The sequence below is a fragment of the Amia ocellicauda genome, chromosome 6, assembly GCF_036373705.1.
Source record: "Amia ocellicauda isolate fAmiCal2 chromosome 6, fAmiCal2.hap1, whole genome shotgun sequence".
Taxonomy (NCBI): domain Eukaryota; kingdom Metazoa; phylum Chordata; class Actinopteri; order Amiiformes; family Amiidae; genus Amia; species Amia ocellicauda.
The window spans coordinates 17,667,568-17,687,399 of record NC_089855.1 but is presented as its reverse complement, the minus strand read 5'-3'; the positions used below and the strand labels follow the sequence as shown (position 1 = coordinate 17,687,399).

The 19,832-nt window shown below is 40.2% G+C and overlaps 2 protein-coding genes across 2 annotated transcripts; one reads left to right on the top strand and one right to left on the bottom strand.

The window, feature by feature from the left end:
- Window positions 1-379: 379 nt before the first annotated feature.
- On the top strand, window positions 380-4,164 carry LOC136751838 (phospholipid scramblase 2-like). Its single transcript, XM_066707597.1, has 5 exons — window positions 380-460; window positions 2,133-2,175; window positions 2,339-2,559; window positions 2,978-3,139; window positions 3,776-4,164. Exons 1-5 carry the CDS (start codon window positions 380-382, stop codon window positions 3,944-3,946), a joined length of 678 nt encoding a protein of 225 aa, XP_066563694.1. The 3' UTR covers window positions 3,947-4,164.
- A 48-nt stretch (window positions 4,165-4,212) lies between these two features.
- lonrf2 (LON peptidase N-terminal domain and ring finger 2) lies at window positions 4,213-17,585 on the bottom strand. The gene is made up of 12 exons (XM_066706439.1): window positions 15,827-17,585; window positions 12,200-12,318; window positions 10,760-10,882; window positions 10,149-10,301; window positions 9,785-10,007; window positions 9,068-9,170; window positions 8,590-8,704; window positions 8,325-8,446; window positions 7,705-7,863; window positions 7,343-7,505; window positions 7,082-7,231; window positions 4,213-6,894 (listed from the first exon to the last, which is right to left on the bottom strand). The coding sequence occupies exons 1-12, from the start codon at window positions 16,653-16,655 to the stop codon at window positions 6,736-6,738; spliced, it is 2,418 nt and encodes an 805-aa protein (XP_066562536.1). The 5' UTR covers window positions 16,656-17,585; the 3' UTR covers window positions 4,213-6,735.
- Between the last annotated feature and the right edge of the window lie 2,247 nt (window positions 17,586-19,832).

Sequence of the window (19,832 nt, the reverse complement as noted above, 5' to 3'; positions counted from 1 at the left end):
GGGGGGTTGGCACTTCCTGAACACTTCCTGATGGCATGCGACTGAGCTGAAGGGGGCATGAGGCTGCCGCACTTTACTCTAACTGGGGAAAGACCCGCTGCAGCAGAATGGCACTTAAGTCTGGGTGACTGGTTGGGTCCGTGTCAAGGCCGGGACTCTAGCCCACTATGTAAGGAGGGCCCCACAGACGGGCTGTGCCCCAGGGAACAGAGGTCAGAGCTACCATGGTCCTCCTGCAAGACGACCACTGGAGAGGGTGAACTCCCTCTGGGTGCAACCCCGATACTCTAGGGGCATCACAGGGGTAGCTCCTGGTTTGGGGACATGTTTCAGCAGGGAGAGGAGTGGCCACAGTGTCTCCGCCCATCCCTGTAGCCCCATGGCGACGAGGCACCCGAGGATGAACTGCAGGGGCCACACTCTGACCGCTGTGGTGCTCCAGGACTTGCTGGGCAACTTGGTCTTGCCAGCGGGGGGTTCCTGTGCTTAAAGACCGCAGCCCCCAACTGCAGAACTGATTCCTCTTTAGAAGGACTGTTTTGTTGTGTGTAGGGAAGGGAAGTAAAGGTAATTTGGGTTGGGGGGAGGCCAACCACTAAGTAAGGGAGAGAGTGTGCGTGCGTGCGAGTGAGTGAGCAGGTATCTTTGTTTGGTTTTCCTTGTGTGTATGTCATGTCAGGTTAGTGGGGCACAGTTCACCAGTGGGAGGGGGGAGCATAACACTGCTTCTGTTAGGATCCCCAGTTTGTTCTTATGATTTTCAGTTTTTTTTTTTTCTCCTTAAACTCGGGGTTGAGGGTCTTTTAGAGAAGTGTACTGTGTAAGGGGGTACCCCCCCTCCCTTAGTGCAACTTGTGTTATAGGGCAAGCTGTATTTCAGTGTAGGGATGCACTCTACGCAACAGGAGTGCTAGGGCACATTACGTTGTAATTGTGGGAGGGTCCCTGTACTATGAATTTAGTTCCTATATTGTGCCCATGCCTTTAAAAGTCTATAAGATGCAGTGAAGAATTTCTTTAAATGATGATCTAACTGCATTGACAAGGGACCATTTTATAATGAAGGAGCAGAAAAGTCTTGCCTATGGCAACTTTTTTTTGTATGAGAATTTTGTACTGGATTGCTGGAATTGCTGGAATTATTAAAACAAGATTTGATTTTGAATAAGGATTTCCTTGATTATTTTACACCCTTTCTGCTACTGTGACACTTGTATATAAAGTGAAAATGTGAGATTAATTTGCAATTTAAATGCTTAGTTTCCCAGCCCTAATTTGTGTTGAAAATATAGTGTAGACATTATGCTCCTCATGTATCTATACATCCTGCTGCACGTGAGCAGCTGACAGAGCGCAGTCCCAGTCCACAGTAGAGATTGGCTCGGCGCTCGCCTGCCAGGGAGACACCTGCCTGCTCCTTGTAATATGAATACATACCGTTCACCTTAGCAGTGCCATCAAATGGACAGAAGCTGCCAAGACAGTTTCTTTCAGAGATATCTTTCAGTAGATTGCATAGCAACAGTATATCGGACACCAGATAGTGAAATGGCAACCCTTTCAGCAAAACATACTATATATAATATATATATAAAATATGGTTAATGCAACAACTAAAATTAGATGTTTTACATATCTGCTTGAATTGAATGTTATTCCATGAATACATAATCTGAAAAAGGCACACCCACCAATTTTGTCCTTTTTCTTAATACGTTAATTGTTGGGGAGTACTTTCTCTTCTTGTCTGCCTTGATGAGGGCATCTGCTAAATTAAGAATAATAATAAAGTAAGACCACTGTAGCAATGATTATCTTTTTAATTTACTGTAGCTGTACCCTGTATCAAATTAGCTGCTTCTATTTTATATTAAATGTTTTTGTGGCAGAAATACAAGCAAACTGTTTCAAAAGAACATAACTGTTAATTCATTCTGTTTATCAGGATAGTTAAGAGAGCCATCCCTAGTTGTACATATTAAGATATTCTTGAAAGACATGCTTTTTACAAGCACTCACAATTATGAAAACCTGAATAGGGCTTGTATGGGAAGGTAACAATGGCTGAGAGGCAGGTTTAACATTCAGGTCCAAATAATTGAATCAATTGAAGATTACGGTTTGTCTTGCAGGTAGACCAAGTTCTTCTGCATCCACAGAGAGAGCTGTTGGAAGGTTAGTATCCGGGTATACAGTTCATAGAAAACAAGGGAAAAATAAAACCCATGAAACACTTAAAAATAAAAGAAGGAAACTATAAAGATTATAATATTTTTAAACTGGTTATCTTTCCTCATGGCTTTGTTTATAATTTTTTTGCCCATCATGTTTCACATAGAGTTTGATGCCCTGCCCTGCACAGAGAAGTTTCAGATTAAAAACACCCTCGGTCAGATGATGTACTGTGCCCTTCAGAAGACGGACTACCGCAGTCAACCCTTCCGCGGGCATCGGCAGGCCTTCGAAATGGAGATCTACGATCGCAGCGCCAAGGAGGTCATCCACCTGAGCCAGCCGTTCATGTGGTCTCTCTACTGCTTCCCCTGGGATGTGCGAGAGGTGAGCAGGACTATGGTACTGCTGGTTTACCATCATCTTGTTACGGTCACTTTAGTAGGGAGTTGCACTGAGGTTTGTATTGAGCTCACATTCTCCTCTCCCCGCTCAGCATTAGGCAGGATGCTGAGCTCGATGGGAGTGGTGTGGTGGATGTAAAGCCAGAGCCAGTGTTTCAAGCTCTGTTCCAGTGATTAGAAGGTACATTACTGTGTACATGTGCAATTTCCCAGGTGTTCTTTTGGACACGGCTGTTCATGTCTAATATTATGAAAACACAATCCTGCCGTGACCGGGAAGTGAAAGTTTCCTGAGCTCTGTAATCATGAGCCGAGTGCTAAAGGGAATAATCCATCTGATCTCTCCGGGAGCTAAACCCCGGGCTGTGCCTTCTTTGCTCTCCTGTAATCCTGTTTGTCAGATGGAAGTCCAGGCTCCCCCCGGGGTAGTTGTGGGCTTTGTGAAGGAGACGTCCCACCCCTGTGGCCCACGCTACCTGATAAAGGATGCAAAGGGCGAGGCGGTGCTGAAGATTACGGGCCCCCCTCTGGCTCACTGCTGCCGGGCTGGATGGGACTTTGAGGTGAGTCTGGGACAGCGAGGTGAAGTGAACTGTGTGCACGAATGTTTTCTGTTCACTGCAGGCCACACCTCAGGGGTTACACGGCTGTCACGAGGCTAAAATTACAATGATGATCTTTAACAGCATGGATACAGATTCCCAGCCCCTTGATCATTCATCTGTGTGCTGCTCATTTAGATATCTAGGGCAGAGGAATAATGGCCCTCCAGCCTTAAATATGAAAACATCAAGTGCATACTGGAAAAGCCCACTTGACTCAAGTGTCTGTTAATGTGAAGCATTCACAAAAATTCCTCATCAGAGATGGTTATTCACACCAACATGACAGATTTAGCAAATATTTAGATTTAAAATCTATATTTATAGAAGATGACTAAAGTAAGTAGCCTTATGATTGTCCTTATTAATGCTCTTAGTGTCAAAATCGCGAGTGTGACATCACTGAAAAAATACACCCTGCTGATCCATACCTCCTCCTAACCTGTAATTTGTATATTTCTATGTTACAGAACTATGCATTTAAAATGTACTTGTCTTGATCTTAACCACCACCCAGCCTCTTCTATAAAGTTGATGTTGCTAAAATGAAGATGTTGCTAAAAGTTTAGAAACTCATTGTTCCTATTTCTTCTTTAGATCTTGGACAGGAGCTGCAAAACCAAACTGGGCATGATCGCAGGGCAGTACTTCGGACACATTCAGGGTGGCTTTGGCGATGTGCTCTCAGTGCAGTTCCCACAAGAGTCTGATCTCAAACTGAAAGCACTGCTCCTGGGAGCAAGCATTCTCATTGAGAGTCAAATATAGTAGAAAGATAGATACTGCATGATTGAGAACCACTATTTATGAGGGCATATTTTAAGTGAATAATAGCATTTGTACTAGCTTTGTGTGACCTTTTCCGACACAAACTATTTTAACACACATATATACAACAGCTTAGTTTAAAGCAGATTTTTGTGCAGTCTGGGTCTGCTTTGGCTGCCATGTCTTACAAGTGGCTTTGCTCTGTAGTGGGTAAATGAAAAGTGAAATTTGCAATATTAAAGATCTTCATATTCTCATACAGACTATATATTTTGTGTCTTTTATTTCAAATACAACATAAGTTAAATATACTTCTCTTATCATACAAATATACATTAAGTGATAAATGCAGCATTTTTGTGATAACCCTAGACAAGAATTGGCTAACACAGTGGATGAGTTAAGTATATACTCAGAAAATACAGTAAATTGAAAGTAGAAAAAGTCTTACAGAAAACATTTAAAGGCCTCAATTGTACATTGATTCTTTGCATGGGTCCTTGAAGCTAACAGAAACACTTAGATCATTCACATTAATTCAATCACAACATACGAAACCTCAATGTATAGAATAGGAGTTCAACTTCACACCAGCTGCCCTTCTTACAATAACAGTAATCCAGGCTTCATCCTCCATTTCACACGTGTAATTGTTTGAGTAAATAAAATAATTGCAATGTTAAATACTTAACCAATACAGAATCTAGATAACTGTAACATTCTTTAATTCTGGCTGATACTATGTGTTGAAGCAGTATTATCAATTATATGAACAGCCCACTAAGTTTGTTTAAACTTAATGAGATCTACTACTAGTGAACAGAGCACTTCATAACATTACACAAAGTTAACTCAACAGTGCTTAAGACAGCTTTCCTTCCAAAATGCCCGGGACGCTGAGTGATACAGCCATTCATATGGTTTAAAATGAACAAATTACCACACAACCTGGAAAATCAGCTTTTTCATCTTACAAAAGTTTTAGTCTTACAAATGCTTTTCAGTACATCAAATTCAAGTTGGTATTTTCAGTGTACTTATTTTAAAGACTACCAGTTTATGATTTTAGCTGTACTTGGCACATATTATATAACTTTCCAGGTTATTAAAGTTAATGTCTCAAGAGAAAAATATTTTAAAGCCTTTTAGGGAACTAATCTTTGCATCACTCTTGAGGATGCTTTTTATAAGTACATACAAAATAAAAGTAATACTCATAACAATGTATGTTGCCAGCTCCTTTAAAATTTTTTCAAAGCATTTTAGGGACCAATGTTAATTTGGAACTCCCCAAGAGCATATTCTAAAACAAATACTCAATTTAATATGGCAGCCATTAAACTAAACAGCCCTATGGGAGAGAATATGGCCAGCCTTCACAAACCTGAGGCTGCCGCTTAATTTGTCTTCGCTGTGTTTTATTAGTACGAGTAAGGAGGGGCGTGTTATGGACTGCTACTCACACAGTGTCTTTCTAAGATAAAAATACTTGAAACTGATTTAATGGTTTTTCATTAAAACCAAACAATAGAAGGACTATCAACCTCAATAAAACACTTCTCTTGGCAGCCCAAGGTCAGTGTAACCTTTGTCAGTTTGTTTCTCTTCTTTGGGAGATTGTTCGCTTCCATTACAGATTAGTTCATGTAGCATAAATCAGCTTAGTGCTGCTTCAAAGTCAAAGGATTACCAGTAAACTTGCACCTTAAACATCCCCCTCCCTCACAAAAAAAAAATCTAACCTCACCGGGATCAGTCCAATGTCATTGTTACGATTGGTGAACAAGTTTAAAAGTTTCTGTAATAACAGTTCAGTATATTAAGATATAGGGGGCAGGTGCAGCACATGTGAGTTTACAACCACCGAAGATGAGGTGAAATGTCACTGTCTTAAATTAGATCCTTCTGTCTAAAGCTACCCACTGAAGGTGAACAAAGGCGGTGTCTTCAAAAGGCTTTAACAATCAATGTGATGTATAGCTAATGTAAACTGTTGATCAAGTATTATCTGAAGTGCCTACTCTGGGATAAACCTCAGTGTATAACATACTTCACAGAACAGATGATATTTTAAGTATATGTGGGTATAGATCTGAATGTATTGGGAAAACAACCAGAAAAAACAAAACTAAGGACACCTACATTCTAGTTCTTGGAATTATACATTTTTGGCATTTTTACAAATTTACAATGTAGACAAATGGATCACTCTTAACCTTATGCGTGCCAAGTTAAGACATCTGAGGCATATTAGAGCTTCAGTAAGTCAAAATAGTTGGAAGAACATTTTGACAATTAAGTGATAGCTTGTTTTGAATGTCAATATTTAACAGGACAATGGCTCAGATTTGTCAGGGTGATCAGGCACAGACTGAAATATGAATTTTTTTGCAAATAAAGCTACAGAATAAGAATAGATTAAGCCTTCCACAAGATGCACCCCACGCTCAGGGGATTTTAAAAAAGGGTAATTGTGCATTCCAAAACAAAAATCCCCCACATTTCCAGTTCAGCAGGGAGGACCACCGCATCTCTGTGACAGTTTTTCACTCAAATTATGATTTGCCGTTACTCCACTGGAATATATAATTTGGAGTTGCGTTCCCAGCGATGGCTTATTACCACCTTGGGAAGCAAGACAGATACTCAATTAGTAGAGAGTACAAGGAGTTGGGAGTGCATCTTTTGCTGGTGGATAAATAAAAACAAACGCTTGTGAACCCTTCTAGTTTTCTCCAATGGGTGGCCCTTCCACAGTTCGAAATGAGTATCCCTGAGGTGCACTGTGGTCATCGAGCTCTTTTGCGGGTCACGAAGATCAGCACACGTCTTATAGCAATCAGGCGCTCCTTGAGAGATGTCATGGCCAGTATGGTCAGCTGAGCTCTGTTCTCCAAGGGCAGAACCGCCAGGAGCCACCAGCACCACGCAGGTCCACTGGGACTGGCCTGGACAGAGGAAACAAGACATTTACAATCTTACTACCCAACCCACAAACACTGTGCTATGTGCTTTGCTAGTTACACACTTTGCTGGCCGTGTACACTTCTCATCTGCAAGTTTTGAGGAAACGCAACTCTAGCCAACACACTTCAATCAGAACACAAATCATAAAGGTATTGGTCAGTTTCTTACCTGAGGATCAGACTGTTTTCCAGGCATGGATCCAAAGTGGCTTAGAATCTGGTTCTTCATGTTCTCTTTGAGGGAGGTGAACCAGGCCACAGCCTGATCGTACACGGAGTCATGCAGCCGCACCAGCTCAGTGTATTCCTCTCCCTCCACCTGAGCGGAGAAAAGTCGAGGTCACACTTTGCCGACATTAACAAAGCTTCAGAAAACGCTGCCTAATCGTTCGACCTATCAAGGGTCGGGGTAACAAAGAACAATAGATACCTTTTTGTCTTCCAGGTATTCTATCTTCGCAGTGTTGTAACCGTCCCTCTGGCCGTGGCTTAGAACTTTAAACCTGGACACGCCGATGGTGTCCACTACTGAGCGGCCGTCTGGGAAGAATTTAACGTCTCTGACCTCTAACATACAGCCATAGTCTGCAAACCTACAAAATTGAAAAAAAACATTGAATTTCAGCCCAATGATAGAAGGGGGCTTTAGCAGCTACGTTCCCCTTTTAGACTCAGGGATTTCTATTCTACTCGTACACATACACCACTTGTCCCCTTGTTTGTATTACTGGACCTATATTTTATGACTAAAGTAGCTGAAATCTGTACAATGTTACCACAAAAGATGCTCACCCTTTAAGCTCGTCTGCAATGCACATCCCAAACTGCTTGGTTCCAGTCTCCATGGATCTGCGGATCATGAGCCGGTACCTTGGCTCAAAGACGTGCAGGGGGCAGGGGATGGTGGGAAATGCCATGGTGCACACAAAGATGGGCACTTCCTTATTCAAGCTGAAAAGGGAAATAAGATGCATTAAACTCTGCAAGTTTAGTAATTTACACAACATACATCATTTAAATGTGCACACGTATAGGGGTGGAAGGTTACATTTTCTGCTTTTTAGTGACCAACTTCTGGGTTACCCCTTTTTAAAAAATGTTTCCCCAGAGCACAAATATCCCCAGCTGCTGCTAAATTACAAAAAACAAAAGGACAGAGATCATCTCTGGGAAGTCCTGCTGCAATCCATGTATTTATTTCACTGAATACAGCACAAAAATGGGGTTGTGAATAGTAAGTCTTGTCTAATCAAGAGAACCAGGGAAACGTACGGTTATTCTTTGATTCTGACAATTAAAACCCCACGTAGAAGATAGGCAATATACATTATGTCTAGCAATCAATCCAATTTGTTGAGAAGCCACAGCAGTAAAACACCAATATGGGGATTCCACTAAGATCTCCTGCTTACTTTGATAGCTCCTTCAGCTCCTCCTCGTGAACTTTCTTCCTCTCCAACAGTTCCTCAGACAGGTAGCGGAGGAGCACCTCTTCCAATAGCAAGGTTTTGTTGTACACTCTGGTAGCCATATACTGCAATGAGAAAAATTACTTCAGAGATCAAAAAGAGGAAGGTGTGGCTCAGACATCACACTACCGTAACACCTGATTTGAGACGTCGATCCCACAGTCACTGTATTGAAATGAAAGTTGTAATATTGGTTCTGGTGTCCTACCTCTGATAGGTTCTCTTTGCACAGAGGGCAGTTGTGGTTATGGTCAAGGCAACGCTCCAGACACTTCAGGCAAAAGGTGTGTCCGCAGGGAGTTGCGACTGGCTCATAAAATAGCCTGCGAGTGAGAAAGAATACACTGTAAATACAATGCTTCTCACAGATGTCTGGGAATGTTAGTCACAAGATAAAGATAAGGTCCGGTTTATTTTGTTCGGAGCAGGTGGCCTCGTGTGGCTTTCAATGATCTAAACAGTTATTTGTCCTGGGAGACCTTGGCTTAATTCATCATTACAGGAAAAGGTCACCAGCTCCATGCTAGCTCAGCGTCTACTGTAGCTTAGCCCGTGATATCAAAAGGATGGTTACAGGGTTTGAACTACCAGAGATCAAAACACAGTGCTGTGGCTGGGTGTATCCCTCTAAGATCAACATGACTACTATAGGTAACAGAATAAATGAATAAAAAAAGAGTTAGTACCTCATGCAGAGAGAGCATTCCATGTCTGAGCTGTCAACAAGCGAAGCAGAAACTTCCCTCCATCCATTACAAGCAGCGGGTTTCTGAGGTAAGCAGTCCCCACCTGATTTAAACCATACAATGATATTTAGTTTACACACACACAAGAATGTAAAACATTAAGTGGATATGTATACTTTTTTTATGATTCATGCAATTATAATCACATTTTTTTTCTCCAAAACTCCAGTTGCACATTTATCACTATATGCATTGCAGCTAACAAATACAGAATGTTCAGTGATTATCAAAGCAAGTTGTTTTTCTTAAGTTACATTTTTTGTTGAAACTGCAGTAGGAGTCCAGAAATGAAGCTGCTCTATCATATACACTTTTTAAAAATATTTGAAAGAAATACAAAGCTACTTAAAAGTAGTGGTCATCAATGAATGTCTTCCTGTTCACTTTTCTACCTTGAATTTTAAGCATTGCACCCTTAATTCTAATCAATCTCTCCTTCTTTGTACTTTCAAACCGCACACTAATAGTGTAACTAATCTCCCAGCTCTCTAATCAACATACCCATACAACACCCTGGCACAGCGCTAAATCTTCTCCCACCTGCACGCTAACTTTGCAGAATCTAGTATAAATAATTCTACATATATAGTAATATTTGGTCTCAAAAGACACACAAAGGTAGACAAAATGTGTCAAGAGAGGACTGGAAATCCACACCTTCTTTTAAAAGTTTGCTGGGGGGGCCAACACTGGAAGGGTCACTAAGGCATTTCCTCTTGAGGCTCGGGCCAGGAAGACTGGAGAGGACAAGGTTCAGGGTCTTTCTATCCCCAAAGGAGAATTCATGTTCAGTCAGCGACTTAGGCGACTTCATAGGTTTAACACCGCTGAAAACATTGCTGTCACAAGGCCCGCTCTTGGTTATATTTAATACCGAGTCCTGTAGGAAAGGGGGAACAAAAACAATAAATACATGATAAAAACACAGACACACAAATATATCTACACAGTGTAACAAATGCAAGTTCCTCTTCCCACGCACATCTACACATGTATCCCTGTGCTAAAGGTCAGACCGTACCTTGGAGGAACCTGCTCTCTGACTGTCGTGTGTCAGCGGTGAGTGAATGGAGCTGAGCAGTGAGGGCTTCAGGTGAGTGGACAGTGGCTGAGGCCGCAGGGGAGCTGGCAGACTGTCATTCTCGAATACTGAAGAGAACATCTCGCTCAGGATCTGCAGGGACCAAGAGGGAAGAAAGGGGAGTCAGGAGATCGAGTATCGTATCATTTCTATGACACCATTTTATAAACATAAGACATCCATTATATTTCGCTCTTCTTTGCTGAAGGCTCTTGATTGAAGTACGACTCTCAACCTCAGTAGAGTATGAGTCAGATCTGTTGTAGTAACATACCACCCACAACATTAATATAATATCCTCTCTGCCACACAGAACCGCCCACGGCAGAAACTATTTAAAATTGAATAAGTGTGGCTGAAGATAGAGCGCTACATCAAGCAGCAAGAAGGTACTGATCAGACTAATACCCGAGTTAAGATTTCAGGTGGACATTTTGTACATCTGACCTACTGGTGTATAGTAGACGAGTCGAGTAAATATTGAGCTGTGCAAGGGGAAGGGAGATGAGAGATTGAGCAGGGTACAATCACCATCACACAGGGATCTTTACCTTCTGGGCTTCCAGTTTTACTAAACTCCAGTCGGGCCTCAATGCAATACAGAAGAAATACTCTTGTAAAGCCTCCTCCATCCTGCCAGCCTTAGTTAGTGCAGATGCTCTCAAGTAGTGCGCCTGTACATTGAACAAAGAGGAAAAGGATCAGTAAATCATGACCAAATGAGGATAACTGAGATTGTTTCATTCAGCCATGACATTAGTTCACATGCCATCGTATTCTGTCCTCTTAACTAAATTCAATCAAACCTGTATTACCAAACCGGCTTGCTTTTAGTATAACTGAACATTTTAAGATGATTTACAACTCAAAAGAGATTCAGAAAACAGAGGATGCAAAGCAAATTAAGTACAGTGGTTAGTCTTCACTTAGTAGGAAACACTTAGGGGCCAACTTCCATTCCATTCCATTATATTACATTAGGCTACAAAAGTGCACTAGACATCACATTTGAAGGTCCATTGAATAATGTATGCATTACTTGTTTTGAACTCACTGTGCTCTCATAACATTTAATATACACATAGCATGGACAATACTGTCATTGTTGAATTTCCCTCCAAGTCAATCATGTAAGTACTTTTCAATGACATCAATCTTCATGAATGAACTAATGCATTCTACATGATTGTATCAGTCTGATGTGTGGCATGTTTAAATTGCACTGAAGCTGGAATTTGTCTTTTCAATGTCTTATCATTATGTAAATTCTTAATTTAATATAAACTTAAATTGATAGTTTACCATAAAATAATGTGATTGAAGTTAATGTGCATACACCACATGCTTGCTTTGTAAGGGTTATGGAGCAAACGCATGTAAAAATCAGTAACTGCTCGCAAAACCCTTCATGTATAATATTTATTAATGTACTGAGAATTAGATTCTGTTTGATAACAGAATTGGAAATACCGAATTACAAACACAAACAATGCGTAACTGGCAATTAGAGCACTGTCTGATAAATGCAGCCATCTGGAGAGACTAACAGTTCAGTACTAACGGGTGAAGTTTCACATTGCAAGACATATGTTGTTTCATGGTCACTCTTGCATGTACTAATTTAGTGTATTTATTTATTTTTACCACCAGAGCATAAGATGTGTAAAGAAATCTGTTCTGTCAAGGCTACGCATAACTCTATTCACCATAGCAAATATTTTGCGCCAATACTCTCACTAAAGTACATATACAGCTCTGGAAAAAATTATCAGTTTCTCTGGTTTTACTATTTATAGGTATGTGTTTGGGTAAAATGAACATTTTTGTTTTATTCGATAAACTACTGACAACATTTCTCCCAAATTCCGAATAAAAATATGAATGGAATGGAATGGCTGCCATACAGGTAGATATGCTAATTGAAGAAAAATTTGCAGGTCTCAATTTTTTCCAGAGCTACCACTTTTCATATAATATACAGGTTTTTGTACCTTGGGCCAGAGTGGTTTAAGTCTGCAGGTGTTGTCCCCATCTTGAATAGCTTGATTATAATTTTTCAGGTCTATTTGGAGTTCAGTACGCTGTCCCATTAATAGATAGTCAGCAGGAGCTGTAAACATTCAAAGACCATTTGTTAGTAACAATATACATATAGTTATCTGAGGCCTAAAGGGTTAACATATACACATCAATTGTACTAAATAAAGATCTAATAAAACAAAAAATATTGATCCAATCATTAGTTAGTGTGGATTAGTAATATTCAAATAAAATCAGTTGGTAAATCAATATGATTTAAAATGTCTGAAAAAAAGATTCTAATGCAAATCCTCATGTCTAAAGATACTGACAATTGAGACCTAATTCAACAGATAGAGAAATATATAAAACTGTGGTTGGAGGGTAAGTAATGGAACTCACATTTATAGGCCTTGCCGGCTAAAGAGCAAGATCCAGATTAAGATCCATAATAATAATAATAATAATAATAATAATAATAATAATATTATTGAGTTAAACAACAACAGAACCAAAACCTCCAAACCATGATCACAACTGAATAAGAACAACTGACAATTATCAAGATCTTCTGATATTTATAAATAGTTTCAACTGCCAGTTATAATGCATTATGGTGAAATTAGCATATTTCATGTCTGACAGTTAAAAGCAAACAGCATCTCAAAACATACAGGCTAATCTTAAATGGCAGAAGCATTCACTGTGTTGAGATATCTCCAAGATAAAGCCTACTACAAACACCCTTCTCAGGTTTTGAACGACAAGGGCACAGTGTAAAATCATCTCTAATTCTTTATATTTTATTTCCAAAAGTACATTAAGCAGCTGATATATGAAAAGCAGCTTTTGTTATTTTTACTTTTTAACTTCCGTTGAATAACCAGGTCAGAGCCCATCAATTCACATCTCATTGGCAAAGAGGTCAATCCCACCAGGTAATGTTGATGACTTGGCTAAAGTAAAAACATACTAATTTCCTGTCTACCACAAATTGTTTCTTAACACAACTAATTTTAGATTTAACTCCGACTGTGTGAACTGTTCATGTAAATCTTTAGATGTCTTTTTAGGTTTCTTTTCTTTTTGGAAACAGCACAATGTTGAAAACAGCATTAACCTACATCTGAACTGGATTACTAACTCTGCAGGTATGTGGCTGCAGTCTGCCTTTAAATGAATGCTTTCAACTGCTTTATAAGGCATCTGAAACTATCATTTTTTGAAAAGGCAAAATACTTTTGGCTGAGTTAAGAGTATTATTGTTATTTAGGGTTGTGTCAATGTGTCAATAGACATGAAGCTTCTGTTTCTGAAAAACATTTTAGCATGGTAAATCTAATGATTTTTGCCAAAGTAAAATGAGTATTATGAATACTGACTGAATATTGTGCATCAAATGAAGAATTATCCAGAATAATTCCCAGCTCAAGATTTTTTTTTTGGTAGTAGAAGATATAGTTTAGATAGAAACAAGCCCAAATATGTCAGGTCAAGGATTAATATTGGGAATGGGAATGGAAATGGAATGGAAGTCAGAATCCTCTATAAAGCTGAGAATAAAAAAGAAAATGCTCCTGGCCTCAAAAAACAGTCCTCAGGCCTTTGCGGTCATAGTCATTTAACCTGAATCCTGCTTTCCCCATACACTCACTTTAATCTCCCAAACTCCCTGTTGACACTGGCCTTAACATTAGGCCTACATATCTGTGTGACCTGGCAGGAGCTCCCAATTTTGGTTATGTAAGCATTTAGGTAGGTGTGCCTCACACAGCCAGCTAAATTAATGCACTTCCATGCTTTACTTACTCTGCTCAACATGAAAAATGTATGCTGGCTGAGGTGGTTGGTTTTAGGGCCAAATGCTGCTGCTTCATATCAGAACAGTGCTTTACATTTTAAAATCTCAAGAGAAACGTGAGTTTATGATTAAATGGTTTAAGCTATGTTTACCTAAAACAAATTAAACGCCTTAAGAGTTCATTTGAAGCAAATAGGATTTTTCTTCCAAGTTTGGCAGGTAAATTGAAAGTCTTACATAGTACAGCCCATGAAGTTCAAGGAGTGGGAGGGGGCAATGCTAACACTCTCTCCTTTGTTTTCCTCAAACAAGTGCCAGAAGGAAATGATGGTGTTATGGTGGAGAGTAACAAAGAGGCTTCGGTACTAACAGAGCAATGTATTCTGCCAATTCAGTCTTTAGACCAAAACCTATGCAGGAGAAGTCTCACACAATAAAACATTCATTAATGTATTTAGCAATAACACTCAGAGATCATAAGAAAGCTATTTGACAAACTAAAGAGCACCTTGGGGTTTGGGCAGATAAAAAAAAATCAGATTGGATCTAGGTCCTCAAACCCTGTGTACAAGAAACTAGAACAATAATCAGATTTCAACTGTCTTTCAATTGTTTTGTGATTTACACAAGAACCAATTTCAAGACTTAGATTTTGCCCCATTAAAACCCTTGGCCCCTTATGTCCTTATGATTCATTTGAACCAATTATGATAAGCAACACATGCTATGCCAGTAATGTTTATTTAGCACTTGACTGTTTGCTCACTGGACAGATGGACCAATATATTGTGTCATACTATAATTTCTCTAGACTCGAGGAAACTGTTCTATCATTTTTTTTTTTAATATGATACAGTGACTGTGTGCCAAAATAGTGTGCCTGTGTTAACACAAATCTGTATACAATGTTCTAAGGACGAATAAATATATGGTTATTTCATTTAAATATCAACTGGGTCAAGCTATTCAGTGCTTTACTAGGCTATTTTAAGTACCACTTCAATATTATAAATAAATATTATAAACACACAGCAAGCCTGAAATACAGCATGATCTACCCTCCCTCCCTCTTATCCAAATAAGTATTTTACTAATATCCATGTATGATACACTGGTTTACAATATCATTCAAATTTAAAGTGCTGTTTCATGGCTGCAATAGTGTAATAGCATATAACAAACCAATTTTTAAATGTATACATATATATTATAGATAGATAGAGAGAGAGAGAGAGAGAGAGAGAGAGAGAGAGAGAGAGAGAGAGAGAAATTGCCATTTTAGATTTTATTTCTCAGCTAGTTTGTTGAACCAGATTGATTCATTTTTAAAGTAAACTGTTTTATACTGGGCAAGGAGATCAGTCAGCAGTCTTCTGGAGATACATCACAGGCAACGTCAAGCATTACAGTATGATCATTCACATATGTAATCCAACTGCTACACCCATGACATCATTGGTAGCAAGGAAACACCAGAGTATTTTATAACAAGACCGGCAGGATAAACAGGACTGTTATTGCACAGAATGGAGTCTAGTGTCTATTCTCCTTCCAAATCATATTAATAGATAGTGATATGATAGTTTTATTTCTAAATAAGCTCCAAGGGGGGCACATTAGGTCTGTCTTCTACAGCGCCTCCACCGGCGACATAAATACCGGGGAAGGAAAGTAGGTCAATCAGTCTACCGTGCCGTAACCGGAACAAAGATCAAAATAAACTGCCACACTTAATAGCCCACCCACAGTGGATTATATATTTAAAAAACACCATGTAAAGCAATTAACCCCTTCTTACCTAGCTCTACCGCTTCGTTGTACTTCTCCAAGGCAGCCTGAATGTCTTGCTTTTTCCACAGACTTTCGCCTTCCAGCCACAACTTCCTAGCTTTACTCTCCGAGTCGAACCACTTCTCTAATAAATGGCAAAGGATGACATTCACTCTAAAGCCGATGGCGCACAGCTGTCCGTCCTTTTTATTCACTTTATATTTACAGCCCATGCATTCAGTGACTGCGTCGTCCTCCAGGCACCGTTTGCAGTAGGTATGTCCGCATTGTAGCGTGGTGGGGTCGGACAGCAAGCATTTGCACAGCGGGCAGGAGAACATGTCCAGCGCCTCCTCGTCCCCGATGGGGTCTGTAAAGCGCTCCGGGTCCCCTTGCCCGCTAGACGTGTAAACAAAGTCCCTATTTCCCCCTCTTTTGACGAGGTCCTCTTTAGGGTTAGTCTTTCGCAGCAAACTAGACAGTTCTTTCTCCCGAAGCGTCTTAGCAATGTTTTCCACCAGCAGCCCCAGCTCCTCCGGGCGAAGCCTGCCGAGATTAGCCGCCGTGCAGTAGGAGTCCAGCGCCTCCGCAATCCGTCCTGCCCGAGCCAAAGCGTCTCCTTTCCGGAGGCACAGTCCCCGGTCGGGGTGCTGGAGATCGGCCAGTTGGGAGGCATATATTTCGGCCGCTAAATCATAATCTCCGGCCCGACAGGCCTGTTCCGCGACTTCCAGCATCTCGGGGCACAAGCCCAGAGCGCCGGGGTGGGAGAGGTCGTGGATGAATTGTTCCGAGTGGTGTCGGTTTCCAGTCTCCATGGTGTTGGTCAAATATACTGGTTTAAAGAATATATACATGTATGTATAACCGGAAAACACTACAGTGGCCGAAATACGGTAGTACAAAAAGTTATACAACTGACGACGGTTGTAGGAGTCCTGTGAACTACTGGAATGTCCCTTCTCCAAAAACCGGAATGGGACGATGCCAGCAGTTTGAAGTAGGCCTCATCCCAGAGAGAATGGGGTTACATATACTACTTGTATAACTAGGAAAGTCCTTCGGCGACAGTTCGTAAATCGTCTATATTATGTACTTGTATGGACTGACTTTTCGTAGCCATGTTCAATGGACAATGAAGGGAATAAAGCCGAGGGACTGCCGTGAGGAGAAGCAGCAGCCGGAGCGCCGGGCGCAAGTGTCCCTATGTCGCAGGTCTCAGCGCGTCGCCCGCCCGCAGCCCTGCCGGAGCACGTCCCCCGCAGCCAGGCCGGTGTACTAGCGATAAGTCGAGGATGTAATTCTTTAAAAATATTATTAGTAGTATGAATAATACATGTTTTAAATGTCGTTACAAAAAATGACCTTATTCATTCGCATTGTTACCTCACAGGTCTGAACCAAAAAGTGAAAAACAATGAGCTGGAGTGATGTTCACTTCCCAGACGACCCCGAGCCCAATTCCTCCGTCTAAAAATGTCACTTTGAAACAAACATAAAAATGAGCCGACGTCAGTTCCAGTTCACCACCTTTTGTATAACAAGTTACTCAATCTGCATCTGATCACGTAGCCCAGTCCAACACGTCCCCGCCGCCGAGCCCTGTTGAAGCCTGGTCCCGGTGTCGGCCGTTTCCTCTGAGCTGGCCCAGATCCCGTCACACAAGTTGGTTTACACGCACTTGTGTAGTTGTAAATCTGTGTGTTTTGTCTTCATATTGCATGTCGTTGTATTGTAGGACATCCTCTGAAAGCACCCAGACCCGGACTGTGTAACAGCGCAGCAATCACATGGTGCTGCAGAAAGGCGCCCATTGGTCTGTTATGTGTCACGCTTATATAATGACAAAAGGGTTGTATAACCATTATTATCAGCAACAGTATGGAGAGATGTTGTTCTTATAGCCGGAAGGACCCATAATGTGTTATGAAATGTGTGATCAAGACATTATGAAACGTATTGCAATTGATGGTTATAAATAATAGCAACAGCAGCAATGATAATCATAATAGAATGTAATATAAGAACAATCTCAAGAACATATAGGCATGCATTAAATAAAGTGTACAAACACAGCAGCACTGAGTTTATACGGGGTGGGCGATCGTGTAATCCATCATTTAAACGTGATGTTTAATGCACATGTAATGATAGTGCATATGGAATTGTGCTCATTACATATATAACACCTGCAATCACACGTTTCACATTGCTGTACAGTGCAATTGAATGTGTGCACTGCAAAACAGTCAGTTAGATCCAAATCTGACATGTGTGACGTATTGCTAAAACTTTTTATCTTCTACTTGCATTCAAGCCATTATTAGTCTGGATCCAATCTGGATCGAACATTTTATTGAAATGTTGGAATAGGATTTGTTTTAATCTTAAAAACGAATCCTTGCCGATAATGCCGATCGAGGTCTATTGCACGAAGCAGAAGGTCGCAGTGCTTTTTAAAACACCTACAAAAAGATACAGCTTGGTCTGCCCTAAGGACAAACTGCGTTCAGTATCCTATCCATATTCTCGGAATGATTATCTATATGACGTGTTTACTCTATTGTTCACACTAAACGTTTGATTTATTTTAAGAAAATTTTACCCAACCCCAAACGCAAAATGGCTACAGCATCCTTACGTAATAATATAAACCACCCGTCAGAGAAATTGCATATATAACTGAGAAAAGGGGCATAACCTGTATGTCATTGTGTTATGTAATATTATATTGCGATATCTGTAACCCTGTATAGTGCTCCATTCAGAACTATTGCCAGCTACAGCCTGCAACAGCAAACATATAGTATGGGCATGCTACAATTTAAATATAGTTTTATAATAAATTGCACCAAGTTAAGGAAATATCGTAATCATTTTTCTTATTTTACTGCTGTAGTTAGGGTGACGAATGCATTAGACCATCACTAATGGTTCAGTCCTGCTAAAGTCAGATACAAATGAATAAATAGTACCACAAATGATTACCTCGGGAAAGGCGTCTAATGTTGAATACAATACAAACACCTGAAACATTATAAATTATGCTTAACACCTTGTGGTCATGTTTCATGATGCACGATTAGATATGCAAATCAAAAAGCAGTAACGAAGTTCTGTTTTTTCCCTTTCTTAGTCTCAGAGCTGTATTTCATATAAAGGGTGACTTGATTTAAACGAAGGAATATAAAAAAGTAGTGGATTTTGAATTTCTTACAGGTATAGTTAATTTACACCAGTATACTGAACTATATATATAATTATCATCACCACCATCAGCCTTTGTCAATCTACTGCTTGATGAAGGCAGGCAAACACACTTCCACTTCGTGTCTTTATTCCAGGTCAGAATTACATCTTCCCACCTCTTATATGGTCTTCTTTTTGGTCTTTTTTAAACTTTTGGGATCCATTTTACGATTCTTTTGTCCAGCCTTCATTTGTTCTTCATATTATATCATCATCATCACCACGAGCCTATATTGATCCTCAGTATTTATTTATTTATTTATTCATTCATATATATATATATATACATTTTCATCAACTGCTTCATCCGGGTCATGGTGAGCCAGAAACAAATTCGGCAGGCATAGTGGCACAAGGCAGTGTACACCCTGGAAGAGATTCCAGTTTATCACAGGGCAGCACAGACACACACACATCACACCCACATGACTTCCAGGCAGTTTTACAGAAGCCAATCAACCTAAGCAGCATTTATTTAGGACATTGGAGGAAACTGGAGCACCTAGAGAAAACCCACGTGGACATGGGGAGAACATGCAAACTCCACACAGGCAGACACCCAAGGCCTGAGAGCAAGCACGACTTCAAATATAATGAAATATCTTGTTTACGAAAAGTTGTTAGCTTAAATAAACACAAGGGTAAATAAATAAATAAATGCACTACATCAGATAAGCAATGCAGAGCAACAGTCCGCTGGTGCCAAAGAGGCGCAGAGTTAAGAATATGTTCAGTGTGAACAAACAAAACAGTGTGAACAGATTCTATGTTATTTTCAGTCCTGT